The sequence below is a fragment of the Halichondria panicea genome, chromosome 5 (assembly GCF_963675165.1).
Source record: "Halichondria panicea chromosome 5, odHalPani1.1, whole genome shotgun sequence".
NCBI lineage: Eukaryota > Metazoa > Porifera > Demospongiae > Suberitida > Halichondriidae > Halichondria > Halichondria panicea.
In genome coordinates this window covers 4220420-4239484 of record NC_087381.1, presented here as the reverse complement: position 1 = coordinate 4239484, position 19065 = coordinate 4220420, and the positions used below count along the sequence as shown (strand labels likewise).

At 42.4% G+C, this 19065-nt stretch overlaps 1 protein-coding gene across 1 annotated transcript; it reads left to right on the top strand.

The window, feature by feature from the left end:
* Positions 1–701: 701 nt before the first annotated feature.
* On the top strand, positions 702–18353 carry LOC135336702 (uncharacterized). Its single transcript, XM_064532559.1, has 15 exons — positions 702–924; positions 1007–1060; positions 1110–1160; positions 1223–1276; positions 3713–4011; positions 4478–4582; positions 4650–4754; positions 9740–12009; positions 12089–12161; positions 12216–12322; positions 16706–16870; positions 16930–17005; positions 17059–17171; positions 17515–17968; positions 18052–18353. The coding sequence occupies exons 1-15, from the start codon at positions 902–904 to the stop codon at positions 18273–18275; spliced, it is 4173 nt and encodes a 1390-aa protein (XP_064388629.1). The 5' UTR covers positions 702–901; the 3' UTR covers positions 18276–18353.
* The last annotated feature ends 712 nt before the right edge of the window (positions 18354–19065 follow it).

Below are 19065 nucleotides of genomic sequence, written 5' to 3'. Positions count from 1 at the left end.
TCTGCTCACTCTTGCAGCTACCAATAGCTAGCGTTCTAGTGCAGAGCTAACTACTAAGTAGAGTAGTAACACTCAGTGAACAAGTTTTGCTACGGACTCTTCTGAAAAGGCTGCAATGGCATTCCAAGTAAGCAAAACTAGGCATAACTCGAGAACGAAGCATTATTTTGCAATTAAAATCCAAGTAAACATGACTAGAAACCTATAGAAACTCTTACTTGCACTTGATTCATCCTTGAGCAGCTGTAGCGGTCTACACAGACACACAGACACACAGACAGACACACAAACACACTACCGTATACCTCGCTTGCGCATGCGCACCGAGGCATAATAACTGATCTTTATTTTGATGTTGTTTGTGTCTCTGTAATTATAATGTGTGAGCTTTTTATTGATGCTGTGCTTTTTTCGAATTGTTGTTCAATCAGGATTTCCCTCAGCATCACTTATTTTATGTAATCATATCAAAATCTATCACTGTACATGTGTATGTCTATTGCTGTAAAATCATATTGATTGATTGATTGATTGATTGATTATTTCCTCATTTCCTCATTTCATTTCCTCCTTTCTCATTTCCCTGTTTATCACAACCCAACCCACCAACAAGGAAGTATGACAAGCACGTGCAGCTCAGGCAATTGGCCTTTGACTGATTATCCGCCCACGCACCGCCCACGTCGTATGTTTTGCGAGTAATCAGAGGCTAATCACTTGCAATATAGGGTGTGTATGGAATGTCTGTGGTGAAAATAATTATTAGATATAATTTTCCAAGATTACCTATAGATATATATCCAGCCAGTGAAATAGTTGGCTACTATAATTAGATCTATTCAGCTGCAGCCTACATTGGTCTCACTCTGGTGGTGAATGTATTGGGTGGAAAACTGAAAATATGGGACAGAGACAGTCCGCTGAGTAAGTGACGATTGCTGCAATCTACGCTGCAATGCTTTAATGGCAGCAATAATTATGAGCTGTTGCTCTAACAATTATATAGGCAACAGGCTGAGGAGTTAAGGGAGGCTGCTAGAGATAAAAGTATCGAGTCCAAGTATGTAATACCAGTATAGATCTACAGTATGAACATTTTTTGCTCTTAGGCAGGTCGAGGAGTTAATGGAGGTTGCTGGAGTGAAAACTACTGAGTCTAAGTAAGTGATGGTGATCATGTATACCTGTACTGTACGCTAAACGTTTGCTCTTATAATTATAGGCAACAGGCTGAGGAGTTAAGGGAAGCTGCTGGAATGAAAGATATGTCCTCTGAGTAAGTATAGATTGTGGCCAGTAAGTACAGTAATCTGAATGTCACTGCATGGCCTCCTTTGAAAGCCAGAGAAGATTGTGCAGGTTCTGTTGGCTCGTCCAGCTCCTCCTCCTTTCTTTGTTCTGTAGAAAGAGTAGCCAGCTCCGCCTCCACATTTATGTCATAGAGGGCGGGATCTATGGGCTCGGTCATTATTATACCGAGTACCTTCTTCAGAAAAGAGCTTGTCTAGGCCTAGGTCTTCGTCTGCTTTCGGTTAGTTTTTGAAATGAACCTAGCAACTAAACTCGTTAGATACTGTTTAGGAGGTATCTATATGGGAATTATAAGCCCAAAGGCCTGCTGTAGTATCCCGAGCGAAGCGAGGGTACTATGAGTGCCTGCGGGCTTATATAGAGTTTCAGTGAAGTTAAGAACAATACCCTGTAGTGGAACCATGCATGTGTAGAGAGTTTTAATGGGCCAACATTGAGATCAATGGGTGAGAGCTTATTGCATAAATCTGCACGGGATATAGAAGGGATTGAAATTTTAGCGAGGATTTAGAATGTGTGGATAAATAATTGGGTCAATCGTATGAGCAGTTGGAATTCGTAATGTTTCAGAAAGCTTCTGAAGGGTTGGCTTGGGAATCATTGACCTAGTAGGCACCTCTTCACGCCACCTAATTCTAATCTCTTCCAGCTCTCTTCGATATAGGTTTCGTTTCTTTCCCGCTGAGTTTGCCGGAGGTCTCCATAGTCCTCTGTTGCGCCTCCTGTTGCTGCTGAAAGAACTTTTGTTGCTGATTAAGCTGTGCCTCCTGTTGTTGTTGGAAGAACTCTTAATTGTTGCTGCTTAAGCAGACTCTGCAGCAGCAGCTCCGTCTGCTGGGCTGGTGTTTGCTCAATCACCTTTATGTGCTGTGCCTCGTCGAGTGGTAGTCAGCTTTAATATAAAATTATGGTAAAAGAAAATGGCCTTGGGCTTCTAGCGACAATTGTATCCCACTGCTGCCACCAAATGTAAAAAAGTCGAGCGGTATATTCGGAGTGTAGTAGAATGACAATAGATCTACTCGAACTTCAGCTTCAGCACTTCTACACAACACTATAATAACAAAAATCACCTAGGCATCTAGAGCAAATAAATTTCTAGAAATGCTTTAAGTCCTAATTAAAAAAGTGAATCGCATAAAGGCCTTCCAACCTCACAAGCTGTTCTAATGTACGTTGAGCACGTTATCCATTTCTATTTCCAATCTCTCTAATTCCATGATTCAAGCTTGACTCAGATTGCGCCAACAGTGTCATTTTTGGAGCAAACTTTAAAAAAGATGATGACCTGTTGTTTAAATTTATTACTGCTTGTTTCCTTTGAACATCAAATGTGTCTGATTATTGGTGCATTACTCTTACCCGCACTGTGAAATAAAAAATGGCCGGTTGGGCTTTAACCTGCCTGCCATTGACTCATTATTGCATCATAAACGTGTGCTTGCACTGCATCATTCAGAAATGTCACGGAGAGCACACAAAGTTGCTAAATCGAGGCATGTAGTAAAGTGTAATTTTTCACCCATGTTTTGGCACGCTCCCTCACCTACACGTAAAAACCCCCCTTAACCAGGGTTTGAAGGGGCTATACCCCTCGCCTTGTTTCTAAGATTTCAGTATTCCCAAGACGTTATTTAGGTGTAGCTCTGCTGAGGGTGTACACTACAGTTTGGCACCAACCTCATCATGTCTTGATATATATAAGTGTCGACCAGCTGTTCCTAGAGTACTTTAAGGCCTCCAAAAACATCAAGAATCCTGTGCACATTCCGGCCATTATGTGGAAAAGGAAAGGGTTTCACTTGGGTTTGGTTGGATTGGGTTTCCAGTTGTTTTTTTTACAATACCTGGTAGTGGGGAATGGGAACATGTGTACAGAGTTTAATGGGGCCAGTGGGTGAGAGCTTGTTGCAGAAATCTGCACGCGAGGCATATATAGAAGGAATAGAAATGTTAGCGAGCAGGTAAATGTTTAAGTTCATAGAATGTGTGGATAAATGATTATTCATTGGGACTCAATTGTTTGAGCAGTTGGAATATTTATGTTTGAGGGTGGAATTGTATGTGGTACAGTAGAACCTCGATTATCCGGCCCTCCATTATCCGGAACCTCGATTATCCGGCTTGGCAGTTTTCTTGTTATCAGATCAGAAAATGGGCGTGTCCCTCAAACGCGCATGCGCGTTACAGCTGTTACCATGGAGACATGCCTGCTTATCTTCTGCGCATGCGCAGACAACCATGTGGCACTGCTGTTTATCAATAAAGTGGGTGGATTAAGGCGTGGTTTATCTATTCGATTATCCGGCATATTCACTTATCCGGCCTGCTTCTGGAACCAAGGTGTCCGGATAATCGAGGTTCTACTGTAATCATTACTCTATAATAATAATATTCTCAGAGATAATCCCGCTGAACAACTCTGGGTGGCAAGTCGTGATGGCCTTCATGACCAGGTTGAAGATCTCTTAAAGAAAGGAGGTAACCCTAACAGTGAATATTACAAGAGAACGCACAACGGGTCGACGCCATTACATCAAGCATGCTGCAACAATCACCCCCAAACTGCAAAGCTGCTACTACAGAATGGTGCTTACTTGAAGAGTCTGAATTCAGATAATGACATTCCGCTCAAAGTTGCTGTCATCAAAAAGAGTATGGAGTGTGTCAAACTACTTATGGATCACTGCTCTTCCACTGGTGAGAGTATAATTATAAGAGTAGGAGATTATAATTATATACTTGTATGTCAAACTAGCACTATTTATATAGCAGTGGTGTAAGAAGCGATTTCTCAATGAGAGCCATTAGGTGGGGCTTGCTAAACACAATGCAGGAAGGCTGGAGAGAGGGTGCATGGGGCTCAATGTTTGATAGACAAGTTTGCGCAAGAGCTAGAAGCTTAGCACTGGCTACAAGCTGTATGGACAAGCTTTTTGTTCGTTTTCAATAGTTTTTGAAACTCTTAGCTAGTTGTATCCATGCAATGTGAGGTGGCTTAGGTAGCAAGCAGTTTTAATTCCAGTGGGTATAATATAACACTTATATATTGTCCACTACATTCGAATTTATGGCAATCGTAAATTGTCCTTGGCCTCGGGGCTTTGCCCTCGTCCTCGGAGGTTTACTGCCATAAATTTTGATGTAGTGGACATTTATTATACAGAGCCAGTTAATGATGCTGGTGACACTCCACTCTCTCTGGCCTGTGCCAATGGCCACGTGGACATGATCAAATATTTTGTGGAGGATCAACATTGTAATCCTAAAAGTAAGTATGAAGTATAATTACGATTATTGCTATTACTCTACACATGTATATGCATGCACCAATGTAGGGACAGTGAACAAGGCTGGTGACACTCCACTCTCTCAGGCCTACAAAGGTGGACACTGGGAAGTGGTCAAGTATCTCGCCATCACTCATCACTGTGATACAAAAGGTAGTTTTGATGTTTGTATAATTACGTTCTTATGCGCGATGGCTGTGCAGCTATAAAATCATACCTCTTGAACAAGAGTTGTATTAACTGTAAAAGCAAGAGATCATAACACACTATGAAATGGACCCCATGACTGCATTGACAGGATAGTTGCTATCAGGAGCAGTAGCGTGTACAATAGGGGGCTTTGGGGGCTTGAGCACCCCCCTGTCCTCCCAGACAACCATGCATGAAACTAATCGTATCACTCAGTAGCTAGCTAGCTAACTGTGCAGCTCCAGAGGTGGTTACAGGTACGTGCAGCTCTATCTCATTGACAACGAGACTACAAGTCATGACCACGCCCAATTGAGCACGCAATCAGCATTTGCCATTCCAATGTTGTTAGATCTATATGTAATGCATAATTGCTGATCAAGATCCTCTGCACTCTCCCAGTCACCTCTTGCTCCACTGAGAGATACTGAAAAGCAATGACTAACACTAGACTGACTGGACATCCCCATTGCAGTGATTGACCAGTTTGCTAGGATGTACCCCAGGAGAATAGTGCATGGAGATCCTACAAGATGACTGACTCATAATTATGTCTTGATTCTTATTACCCTATAGCGGGTATATTTCAAGGGTATAAATTTTCACGGATGTGCCTTTAGAAAGGTTTTTGCGGATTTAATTTTCGTGAAATAGCGCCTTTTTTGCAGTATGCATGCATGGAATTAGCCTCGATCCCAGCATCTCTCACTAGAGGGCCTGGTAACCACTGTTTGCGCGTGGGTGGATTCAATAGTAAATTTGTTAGTAAAACTCTTTGTAAAATATCAATTAACCTTTTGTACTATGGTCACCCACGTGGTTGATTAAACTATTAGTGTCAAGAGAGAGAGAAATCGCCATCACAACTCTAGGCTCATACGAGGAGCACTGATCTTACTGAGATGGCATCAAACAAGCGCCTGGAAGCAAGTATATAGACTTGCCAGAGCCGGTCCTAGATACCCTCGAAATATACCCTCTATACGGTATCATGCTTATGCATGTAAAAGACGCGCCGCAATAAATGCGGGGGCATAAAATCGCGCAGCCCCATTTTTTTCTGTGCTCTTGAGCACCCCTCTGCTTCAATCTCTAGAAACGCCCCTGAGGAGATGAAACGTCTGATTCTGTATCGTCCTGTACAAACATTGCCATATAATAATAATTATGTCAAACCGCTTAAGTGCTGCTAACATTATTCACTATTATTAGCCACACATGTACGGAGTACTAATTACAAGACAGGAAATGTGCATAGTAAGACGCTCATCTCCTCATGTGCTCCTGTTGTATAATTACAGTGGAACCTCCATTAACGACCACCTCCAAAGAGCAACCACACACTATTATTATAACGGCCAAAAGCTCAGGTCCGGATTCAAACTACAATGATTTCATTGTAAAGCAACCTTTCAAGAGCAACCACCTCTCTACTCTGTATAACGAGCAGCTTTATAGTCCCTAACAAGCTTTAAAAATGGAAAATAACCTCCCAGAATGGACAGCCACACCCAGAATTTAGAAGAAAATTATTGCTGAGTTAGCATTATTTTACACAATTGTGAAAACCTGGCTGTAGCTTGTCCCTACAGCCTTTTCAAAGCTTGTATGAGCTAAAGATGCAGTTAATCTCGGTACTCCGAGAAACATAATGATGCTATACCCTTGCTAGCTACACATACAAACAACATATAATTATACCCATTACCGCAACGCTCCCTGGAAGGTGAGCCGGACCATGACTGATGATTATAGGGTTATAGGCATCCCCTCTAATTAATTAGAGGAATGCAACCCCGCGGTTAAATAATAATTAGGCATTTCTAATAATTATATTGCTCCCCTAATTAAGTACTTGGGGGTAAAGACGTGGCCTAGCCACCAGTTATAGCTCATCGGACGAAAGTCCTACCCCCAAGGAATTGAATGAACACATGTACAGATCAAGTGAGCGCTATGGCACAAAGTAAAGGTGCTAGGAAGGATTGACGAATTGTCCAACCCCCTGCATAATAATTATTAATTGAGGCAAAGTAATACCAATAGGGAGCAAGATCAGTGTCAGCAGAGAGTTGTACAATAGTAAGGTCCTCGACCGAGCGGATCCTGGCGCTATAACCAGCGTAATGTAAGCCCCCCAAGAAAGTGCCTTACGAAATTGTGAGGGCAAATTGAGTACAGGGCAATGTGTGCTCACCGCGTGACTCCATGTCATACATTATAGAGCGGCCTCAGCAGGGCAGTATAGTATAGAGCAGTACATTATAGAGCAGCCTCAGCAGGGCAGTATATTATAGAGCAGTACGTTATAGAGCAGCCTCAGCAGTGCAGTATATTATAGAGCCTCAGCAGGGCAGTATAGTATAGAGCAGTACATTATAGGGCAGCCTCAGCAGGGCAGTATAGTATAGAGCAGAGCAGTACATTATAGAACGCAGTATAATTATTATAGAGCAGAGCAGTATATTACAGAGCAGTATATAGTACAAGCCGTATGGGACCGTGGGGAGGTAGATCTATACGGTAGTGTGTTTGTGTGTGTGTGTGTGTCACTGTGTGTGTGTAGACTGTTACAGCTGCTCAAGGATGAATCAAGTGCAAGTAAGAGTTTTCTATAGGCTTCTAGTCATGTTTACTTGGATTTAAATTTGTGGATTTGCAAAATAATGCTTCGTTCTCGAGTTATGCCTAATTTTGCTTACTTGGAATGCATGCCATTGCAGCCTTTTCAGAAGAGCATGTAGCCAAACTTGTTTACCGAGTGTTGCTACTCTACTTAGTAGTTAGCTCTGCACTAGAACGCTAGCTATTGGTAGCTGCAAGAGTGAGAAGAGAGCTGCAAGGCTCTGCTAATGCAGCCATTAATTTTAGACTTGAACTTTTGGCATCGATCGTTTTTTTAACAACAATCATAGTCGATCATTACCCACTCTGTGAGTTTTTGCTTGCATGCAGCAAAATTAAATTGTTTATCATCTACGTGTATAAAAGCTATTAGTAGCTTTATGTTATGTAGCTTTGGCATCTCCACCGAGGCATCAGCACCTGTGGTGCTTTCATTATTATTACAGAGTTATAGAGCAGGGCAGAGCAATATATTACAAGCCGTATGGGCACCGGGCAGGGGGCAGAGCAGGGCAGTATATTAGGCCACTCCAAGTGATACTCTGGTTTCTGGTCCACCGCCCGCATCAGATTTTATTCTTGGATTCTATCTCATTATTTCTACTACGCATGCGCAGAATGGTCCATGTGGTACAAAATAGTGTGATAATGATATTCATAATGATATTCATAAGGTAAAATTGATAATGACATAATGAGAAAAGCCGCCCGCCCGCATGCAATTAGAAAAACTTCAGGACCAGAAACCAGAGTGTCACTTGGAGTGGCCTTATAGAGCAGAGCAGAGCAATATTATTATTACAAGCCGTATGGGCACCGGGCAGGGGGCAGAATATTATAGAGCAGAGCAGTATAATTATTATAAGCTGTATATAGGCACCGGGCAGGGCAGGGCATTGGGGAGCATAACAATAGATGGCACAAATGCAGGGCATATGCATACATGGTAGCGGGGCTCACATATGGCATAGGCCATTAATAGAAGCAAATAATTATGGCGTACAGGGCACAAAAGCAGGGCATATGGCATATTAAGCAATAGCGATAGCGGAGCATTATGCAGGTGCACAAGTAATGAAGAAAATGAAAATCGAGACCATGAGCAGCCTGATATCAGGTCAGCGCTAGAGCAACTGTTTGGTTGACCACTCCCTCCCAGACACTAAAAATAAGCTTGAGATTGCAGAAGTAGCCTGCAAGATAATTAGTTAAGGGTCAAGTGGTCCAACATTATCTTATTCACATCCACATTAATATATTCGAGGCTAAGCCGCCGCCACCAAATAAATAAATATTTACTTGGTGGCGGCGGCTTAACCGCGAATGTGGCGGAGGCTGTTTGTTTGGTGGCGGCTGGTGTTTTTTGGTGGCAGCATAGAGAGTAGAGACTCTATCTACGGTGGCGGCGGCCACCAAGTAAATAACCGCCGTTACCTTCGAGGTTAAGCCACCACCACCAAACAACACCTGCCACCACCTTCGAGGTTAAGCCGCCGCCACCAAATAACACCTGCCGCCACCTTCGAGGTTAAGCCGCCGCCACCAAACAAATACCGCCGCCGCCACCAACTAGACTGCCGCCTCCTAAAAACAGCCTCCTTTTGGCACTACTCACCCCTCATACAGCATGTGATAGTGTGCTAGCTGTAAGCACATGCTCACATAAGATGGGCGAGGTCTTTGTGTAATGGTTAGATAATGGGCATGAGGTATCTATGTGTTATAGTGTCCCAAAGCACGAGTGGCGGAGGAACACTATAACACATAGATATTGGGCAGGGCAGCATGGGAGGTACATCGATTAACCTTGTTTAACTACCTTAAACATCATTTAGTAAAGCTCCAAGATTCATTTGCAGCAAGAAATAACTCATAGAGCATACATAGCTGGCAATCGAACCTCCCCACCTCTTTAAAACGGCCAAAAGGCTGTTCCCCCCAATGGTGTTCGTTTTATGGAGGTTCCACTGTATAGCTAGCTACCGCAGATCGAGTCAAATGACCTGTTTAGTTCCAATGATTATGCTGCAGGTGCATGCATGTATAACCTCATACTAGCCTCGATTCCAGGCCGATTAAAATACGGCCTGGTACCTATTGCAGGGTACCTATTGCAGGGGTGATAGTGCGTAACAAAACTTAAGTTTTGTTACGCACTATGGTTTTAATGGCATTCCAAGTAAGCAAACCTAGAGAACGAAGTATTATTTTGCAAATTCACGAATTAAACCAAGAAAACGTGACTAATAGAAACTCTTACTTGCACTTCCATTGATACTTGAGCAGCTGTAAGTTTGTTTTTAATGATTATATCTGTGTTCTAGGTCTCCTCTTATTAGCAGTAAAGGATGCTCAGAAAACAGGAGTGGAGTTTCTACTGGCAGAATGCCACAGTGATCCGAATATGATCGACAAAGAAGGCAAGACACCTCTCGATTTGGCCAGCAACCCTGATATAATAAAGCTCCTCTTGAAACATGGAGCCAAGGCTGCCAATGTCTACAAGGAATACAGGAAGCACATAGGAACACTTTCTTTTGAGCAACCCCCACACCTTCCTCTGTCTGTGCTCATCATTGGCGATAGTGGCGTTGGAAAGAGTACTTTGTTGAAGTCTATTCTAAGCGCAAATCGTTTTCTGGCTAAAGTGCTGAAACCAAAACCTGTAGATGGTGTCGATACAAGGACAGTGGGAATCATACCGTACGATGTATACACTAAAGACTTTGGAAGAATCATCTATTTTGATTTCGCTAGCCAGAACGAGTTTTACACGAGCCACTGTGCCATTCTGGAGAATGCTGTTCAAACCTCACCACCCATCATTATCCTCTGTGCTAAGCTTGTAGAAAGTGAGCAGGCGATTATTGACTCCATGAATCGTTGGTTAACCCTCGTCCAAAACCAGTGCACCAATCTGAAAGGCAAAGCACACGTGATAGTAGTTGGTAGCCATGCCGACCAGGTGAAGGAAATGGGAAAAGATCCACAAGCCAAAGAGGGAATCTTTGTCCCCATTATCAAACAATTCCCGAAGTTTGAGTTCACAGAGTTCATTCCAATGGATTGCCGCTTTGCAGATTCGAATGACATGACAAAAGCAAGAAAACAGATCCAGAAAAGCTCCGCTATTCTCCGCTCTCCAGAAACCATCAGCCTAAATGCTCACACTTTTTACATCTACCTTACTGAAAGCTTCAAAGACGACCTTGCTTTGTTGTTGGGAAATGTCTATGAAAGAATTAAGAGCGATCTTAAGGAGGATATGTCAAAACGCACTCAAGATATTCTTTCTTTCATACCCAGCACCGTCTCTCACCTTGTAGAGATCTGCGACCAGCTGCATAAAAGAGGTCTCCTCTTGTTTCTCTGCAATGACAGCTCTCCAGAGAAGTCTTTCTTAGTGATTAACCAAGCAACACTTCTGTCCAGAGTCACTGGGACCGTGTTTGCTCCTGAAAGTTTCCACCAACACTGCCAGCTAGCTTCAAGCACTGGAGTGGTGCCTTTGTCGAAATTCAAGAAAGAATTTGATGGCTTCGACATAGAGATGCTGATTGCCTTCATGTCCCATTTAGAGCTTTGTTTCGAAATCTTAGATGAGCAACTTTTAGATTGCATTTCAAAGGAGATTGCTTTTTCCACTGACAGAGATGCTTCTGTTCCTGAGTTTGACACTCGATATCTCTTCTTTCCCGGGCTCATTCGAATCAAAATACCAGAGCAAATGTGGAAAGAATCGCAAAGAATCAAGTACCACTTTGGTTGGATACTCCAAACCTCTCAAGACACAGAGTTTTTCGATCCTCGCTGCCTTCAGGTCCTCATTCTGAGGATAGTGTTCACGTTCCGCCTTGCCCCTCCCAGTAAGATAATGCATGATGTCCCTTCCCTACAGAAATTCTGCTCTGTGTGGAAGAGTGGGATCTGCTGGTGCAATGATGATGGAATCACTGCACACCTCGAGCTTGCTGAAAATGGCCGATCTCTTGTTCTCAAAGTGCGCACTGACACAGTTCGACCTGAAGGTCTGATTCATCGCTCCAGAATTATGAGCACAATTCGTGAGACTGTTGAATGTTTTGGCCGCAATGTGAACGTGATTGAATCAGTGATTGATCCAGATGAAGTTGTCAAGCATCCTCTGAAAAATCCCTCTGACCTCTCACTGGTCAACATCAAAGATATTGCAGCAGCTGTCTCCTCCAACAGAAGACTGATGAAATCAACACAATATTATGGCCTCACCTTCAAGCACCTCGTACAGTTTGAGCCGTATGCTGGCCTGAATCAACCCACCATACAGTGTATCCACAGTGACAAAAATCCCAAGAAAGATGAGAAAATCTCCAGAGCTTTCATTTCATATTTTTCCAGCCAAATTTCTGACCCTGAAAAACAGGATCAAGTAGTTCGAAACAGTCGCATGTACAAAAGAATCCTGAGCCCTTCCATTGTCAAAATTCAGTCAGTCAGTCCCAGACAGGAGGTGGTCCAGGCCCTTGAGACGTGGAAGAGTGAGACTGAGGGAACTTACAGCTGTCTGAGGGAGACTCTCAACAAGTACAGCGTCTTCACTGGGAGAAACCCTTTGGTGAGTATTATAGTTTGTATGTGTATATTAATTGATTTGTCTTAATAATTATACACATTATTTGGTCCCATGCATGCAGGACCTAGCGGGTGTGGCTCACAACGAGGTTGATCTCTCTGTATTTCCAGAACCTCCTGCTACAGATGATGCAGGTTTGTGTGTTTTCAATTACAAGTTGTGACCTCATGGTTCATCACCACATGCAGGAGAAGACTTGCTACCACTAGATAAAGTGAAGAATGCAGTCATTGCAATCACTGCTGACTGGTACAGTCTGGCAATACAGCTGGATATTGACTACAAAACTAGAAAGGTACGAAACCTCAATTGATAGAGTGTAACGGAAGCGAGTATTTTTTGTTGGTGCACATTTTCATATGAACTACCCATTTCGTATTTAAAATACTCGTACAGCTCATGCAGGAAAGTGACGTTGAATCAATTGCGGTAGAATAATTTCGTAGTTTTAATTTTCTTAAGATGCTCTTCAGTACAAAATATACGAGGGAAAAATGTCCACCATACGAAAGTATCCTGTTCAAAGTTTATGTTCAATGGAAACTGACAAGACTGACACAAAAACAATCATACACATGGTTAAATAAGAACTTGTCAGAATGTTCTAGAATAGTTACTAAATATAGACTAAATGATGCAATAACTAATAAGTCATAATCAGTTATAGTTCAACCTTGAAATTATATGTTCAACACTCTCACTTAATGAAAGGTTGAGGAAGTTCCAAAATTCCCATTTGTTTTCGAAGTGTTTCATGACGTACTCGGGAAAGTGACTTGGTTAACAAATCAGCTAGCATATTTTCAGTTGGGCAATAAGTCACTTGGATTTCTTTCTTCTGTATTGCTTCACGCACATAGTGGTACTTGATATCAATATGTTTGGTGTGAGAATGAGACACCGGGTTCTTTGCCATAGCAATTGTTCCTTGGTTGTCTTCAAACAGATTAGTAGGTTCTTCTGCAGATTCACGGATGTCAGACATCAATCTTCTCAACCATATCGCTTCTTGAGTTGCAAGGCTGAGTGCCACATACTCCGCTTCTGAAGTCGATAAAGCCACGAGTGATTGCTTTCTGCTACTCCAACTAACTGCTCCATTTCCCATCAAGAATACCTGACCACTTGTAGAGTGTCTATCATCATGATCTCCTGCCCAGTCAGCATCTGAGTAGCCAATCAAGTCTACATTCGCTGTCTTCTCATAGCACAATCCAAGATGCATGGTGCCTTTCAAATAACGAAAAATCCTCTTGACTGCAGTGAGGTGTGCTGTGGTTGGTGCTGAACTGAATTTTGACACCCTTCCAACGGCAAAGGCGATGTCAGGTCTTGTTGCTGTGCTTGCATACAACAAGCTTCCAACCATGCTTTGATACTGGGCTTGATCGACGTGATTGCTTTTGCTATCGTCTTTAACAAGTGTGACATTGAAGTCCATTGGTGTTGCCACTGGATTAGCTTCGGATAGTCCATACCGCGACAGCATTGAAGTTATGTATTGCTTTTGATGGATCCACATTCGACTATTTTTTTCATCCTGTTCAACACTAATCCCAAGACAGTAGCGTAGTTTTCCAAGATCTTTCATCTTAAACTGGTTGGCAAACATATCCTTTGTATGCTGCATTTCTTCTGAAGTCTTCGTTAGAATAATCAGGTCGTCGACATAATACTGCCACAATGGTCGTTCTGTCATTTTCTTTCTTGATGAAAACACAAGGATCTGCTGAGTTAGACTTGAAACCATTTGACTCCATAAAGTCCTTGAACGTAATGTTCCAGCATCGAGGTGCCTGTTTCAACCCGTATAATGAACGGTTCAGTCGGCATACAAGGTGAGCCTCTCCTTCACGTATATATCCCTCTGGTTGTTGCATGAATATTTCCTCTTCCAGAGTACCGTTCAGGAAGGCAGTTTGAACGTCCATTTGATGTACCAACATATCATTTTGGACTGCAAATGCAAGGAGAGCTCTGATGGATGAAAAACGCACCACAGGTGCAAAGGTCTCTTCGTAGTCGACCCCATATTTTTATGAATATCCTTTGGCCACTAGTCTTCCTTTGTAGCGTGCCACTGAACCATCATCTCCGTACTTCATCTTGAAAATCCAAATGCATCCAATCGCTGTTTTATTTGGTGGTAGGGTCACTAAGTCCCATGTGTTGTTTTCAACAAGTGATAGGTACTCAGAATCTGCCGCTGCTTGCCATTCTTTTGTTAAGTCACTTTCGAGGGCTTCCTTCAAATTATTTGGTACTGAGCCGGAACTTTCGTCGATTTCAGTTCCCAAACTGGCAAACTCATCTCTGCCGTATCGTATCGGTGGTTGTCTTCTTTCCCTGACTGGATATCTGTGCTCATCTGGAGTTGGCGTATTCTGTTCGCTTTCCTCAGGGGCATCAACTACAACCACTTCTTCTTGCTGACTAAAGTCCTTCTCATTGAAAACCACATCTCTGCGAACAACGATGTTCAGAGCTTTGTCGTCTAGAAGACGGTAGCCTTTTGACTCCATGCTGTATCCAACAAAACGAAACTTTTCAGCCTTTTTGTCCAGTTTTTGTCTTCGAGAATCGGGAATGTGGGCATATGCGGTACAGCCAAATACTTTCAAGTGACTTACGTTTGGCTTCTTTTCATACCATCGCTCGTAGGGTGTTGCACTTTCTTTGAAGGAGGCAGTTGGTGTGCGATCCTTTACATATGCTGCTGCTGCAACTGCTTCAGCCCATAAGTGATCTGCCAACTTTGCATGAGCCAACATCGACCTTGCTGATTCCATTACAGTGCGATTTACTCTTTCTGCAACTCCATTTTGTTGAGGAGAATATGGAACGATCAACTCCTGCTTTATGCCTCTTTGTTTCAGATAGTCTTTGAACTCAGTTGAAACATACTCGCCTCCATTATCGGTACGTAATTTCCTATTCTCTGTCCACAATCATTGGTAGTTACAGCTTCAAATTCTTTGAATTTTTCGAAGGCCTCCGACTTATTTCTCATGAAATACACTCTGGTACATCTGCTGTAGTCATCCGTAAAGGTGATGAAGTATCTTTTTCTGCCAATTGATTCGGTTGCTATTGGTCCACAAACATCACTGTGAACAATCTGTAGCCTTCTGGTTGATCGAATCTCTCCCACTGGTTTGAAGGGCTTACGACTGAGTTTGCCTTGACATTTCCTCGATCTGCTGCTGCCCTCACGGAAAACAGATTACACGAGAGCTTTGGCACATAGAGAACACGATACATGACTGATGGTTTTGGTTTGCTTACTTTGAATTTCATTGTTAAATGAGTTTCCCCGGCGCCAAAAGCTTCAACAGTGCGCCCATCTCCTAAACAGACTTTCTCAGGTTTTTTGAACTCTTCGTAGTTTTTCAGCAAATATTTTCTGGGTGTCATGTGGCTCGATGCCCCAGAGACAATAAGCCATTTATGCCTCTTGTCAGGCGTGGTTGCAGCTGTAAAGGCTCCAAGTCTCTCCTCCGAGTCAGACTCTTGTTCCTCTGCTGGCTTGGCTCTGTGTATCTTTCTTGCAGCCATTCGTTGTTTAAATTCAGGACAATCTCGTCGAAAGTGTCCAGGCTCACCACATTCAAAACATGTTACAGTGCGTTTCTGTTTTTGCCTCTCACTAGAGGATCCGATAAAGGCAGTACTTTCAGGATCGCTTCGTTTTGTGTCGCTTAGCTTTCTCTCCTAATGAAGTATCGACTGTTAAACATTTCCTAGAGTTAGTCTCTCCAACTGTGTCTCAAGAGCTGTGACAACGGTAGCATATGGTTTGGGCAGACTTCCTAAGAGCGTAACCACCTGGTATTCTTCTGATATTGGCGCATCAATTGCTGCCAATCTGTCGTTAAGTTCTTTCATGGTTTTAAGGTGTGACTCAACAGTATAGTGTTCTCTGTCATTTCCATTCTGAAGTACTGCTTCTTCAACATCAGCTTGTTGGCTAAAGTTCCTCTCTCGAATTGATTTTTGAGTGCTGTCCACGCATCACTCGGACTCTCAGTGGACGTAATGAGATGAGTTGGGGAACACTGACAGCCATGACAATCGTAGAGAAAGCCTTTTGCGTCTTTTGCTGAAAATCAGTCCGTGCCGCTGCATCTGCACTATCCGCTAGCACTTCTGTTCCATCAACGAAACTCCATAGTCCTTTGGCCAAAAGCAGATGCTTCATCTGAAACTTCCAAGTTATCCAGTTTTTGCTGTCCAGCTTCTCGATCGTCCACTTCTCATCAGTTCCTGCCATACTAGACTTTCTCAAACGTGTAGCTCTCAGCTAGATCTAGTTCTGCAATTGTCTGATATACTTCGGCTAGCTATAGACTTAGTTCTTTTGTTACTTCTGAGTATTGTCTCCTACAGTCCTCGCGTTGACTGGGCCCATAACCTGTTCAAAGTTTATGTTCAATGGAAACTGACAAGACTGACATTAAACAATCATACACATGGTTAAATAAGAACCAGAATGTTCTAGAATAGTTACTAAATATATAGACTAAATGATGCAATAACTAATAAGTCATAATCAGTTACAGTTCAACCTTGAAATTATATGTTCAACATATCCCGCTATACGGTGTCAGAGTGACAATCATGTAATGCAGCGAATACTCATCATTTAGACATTATTTTTAGACATTGTTGTCATGTCCAGGTCATTGAGCGTGACCACCCATCGTTAGAAGCTGGGTTCCATGTCATGTTGCAGCACTGGGTGAGGAGACTCTCCCCTCCCCCCTCCTGGTCGGCCCTCATTAGAGCACTAAAGTGCCCCATCATCAATCGAGCAGACATTGCAGCAGACATGGAGACACATCAGGTATGTTGTACAATCGTGTGTGTACAGTACATTGCATTAACTAACTCCTGAATGTGCAGGATGTGTTGGGAGTATGTAGAGATGGTGAATTATCCATTCCCTCTCAGGATCAGCAAAATGTATTTGTCCAAAAAGGTTTGTACCATAATCTATTTGCATTGATTTCACTTGAATTGCTTGCTATACAGAGCCACTCAGTGTGGACCAGCACTTGAAGGTGGTGAGAGAGGTCACATGGGAAGCAAGAGCCAAATGGAAGTGTCTGGGAGAACAGTTGGGAGTTACCATGGGGAAATTAGAGGTGAGGAATGTTCCTTCAACCTATATCCCTAGGCTAATGTGCTCTATATAATTATTATTTCATTCTCGTAATATACCGTATAGCTAGAAATTTCTGCGGCCCAAAAATTTTGCGAAATCTGCTAATGAATAATTAAACGCAGAAATATTATCCGCTAATGCTTATTAACCACACCTAATAACAGTTGAAAGTTTAATTCGCAGACATTATTATTATTCGCAGAAGGTGTTTTTACAGCTATTCGCAGAATTTTTGGGCTGCAGAAATTTCTAGCTATACGGTAATATAGGTTTATTAGTGAAGTCATAACGAAGTTGATCATGTTGTGATTTTCTTCCCACAGGAGATTCAGCACAACCTTCGTCATGTAGCTGGAGCTTGTTTAACTGACATGCTGGAGCACTGGTTGACCCAGACCGACCCTCCCCCCTCCTGGTCCGCTCTCATTGAGGCTCTCAAATCCCCTGCTCTTGGTCGGGGAGACATTGCCAGTGAGATTGAGACTACGATTGAGATGAAATGGCACATTAAAGAACATCCCAAGGATGTGCTCACTAAAGTTGGTGAGGATGCTAATTTCTTCATCAGTGTGATGTCTCCTGGGCAGGTCTTGTACAACTGGTGCTTTAATGATCAGAGTATATTAGCCAGCAACGTTAACTATAGAGGAGCAAAAACAAGGAAACTGGTTGTTTTGAAATCTTTGTCCAAGCACCGTGGAATCTACAAGTGTAACGTTACACACAAACTTGATTCGAATCTTCACGTCTCTTCATTTTCGGCTACACTAGAAATTGGTATGTAGATTTTATGTTTAGTGTCTTAAGGTCAATTCATGAAATGTTCAGTTGCCTAATTAGAATTTTCATTGATTGCACAGATGGAACCAAAATTGAAGACAAAGAGTCTAATCTCCTTGGAATAATTTTACAGAAAGTGACCCCACCGCTGGTTGATGAACCAGATTTGAATATTACGGAGCTACTCAGTGGAACAAGTAATCTGACTTATGAAGAGCTACAAATTGTTCTTGGACGATCTTCACAAACATCGTATTTATCAACCGATCTGGAACAGAAATTGCGAGCACGTAAGCAATTATAATTATACCATCATTCGTACATTCTATGATTTACATGTACTTCAAGTTGTACTCTTGACACCATTCACTGTATAAGGACAGTATGCATTAAATGTATCACCAATTCACAATGCATGAATGAATGTACAATTAGTATAGCAGGGACGTAACTAGAAAATTTACGGGAAGAAAATCACACCCACTAATTATCGCATAGAAGTGCATGCAAATGGCAGTAAACTGCTATTTACCTGCTCTTCTTCTCTTTTCTACATCAACAAGACAGTGAAGAGCTCATTTTCTGCTCATTCTATATCTAGTTAGCTAGTTATCCAGAAGTTAGCTAGACAGAGGTTAGTCACATTATACTTGAAGTTCAAAAGTACAGGAGGCAAAAGGGCCTAGCTCCTCTGCCTCATTGCTGGTTATGCCCCTGAGTATAGACACGTATTATACTTATGACTACTGAGATAATTCAGAACTCTGATACCGTACAGCAGGTAATTTTCGGGGGGACAAATATTCGTGGTTCAGCAATATTGAGACATTTTGTAATATTTTCGTGGTTGGAGCTTGCACTGTAGGTAAAGATAGGCAAAGTTGCTTCATTTGTGGGTAAAATATTTGTGGTCAGACCTTCAACCACGAAAACCACGAATATTTTGCCTCACGAAAATTACCCTCTATACGGTACATACAAAATACGTACACAGGCTATTTACAAAAACAATACGAGAAAGAACCTTCTAGAACACTAGTAGAGTAAGTAACCCATCTTAGCCAGGCACCTATAATCGGCGGCTATTGCACGAA

Excerpts from the sequence above, each read along its gene's own strand:
- LOC135336702 (XM_064532559.1), top strand. The coding sequence starts at position 902 with ATGGGACAGAGACAGTCCGCTGA. Across the intron at positions 1,277-3,712 it reads ATGAAAGATATGTCCTCTGA|AGATAATCCCGCTGAACAAC; the intron begins GTAAGTATAGAT and ends TAATATTCTCAG. Across the intron at positions 16,871-16,929 it reads CAGACATGGAGACACATCAG|GATGTGTTGGGAGTATGTAG; the intron begins GTATGTTGTACA and ends CTGAATGTGCAG.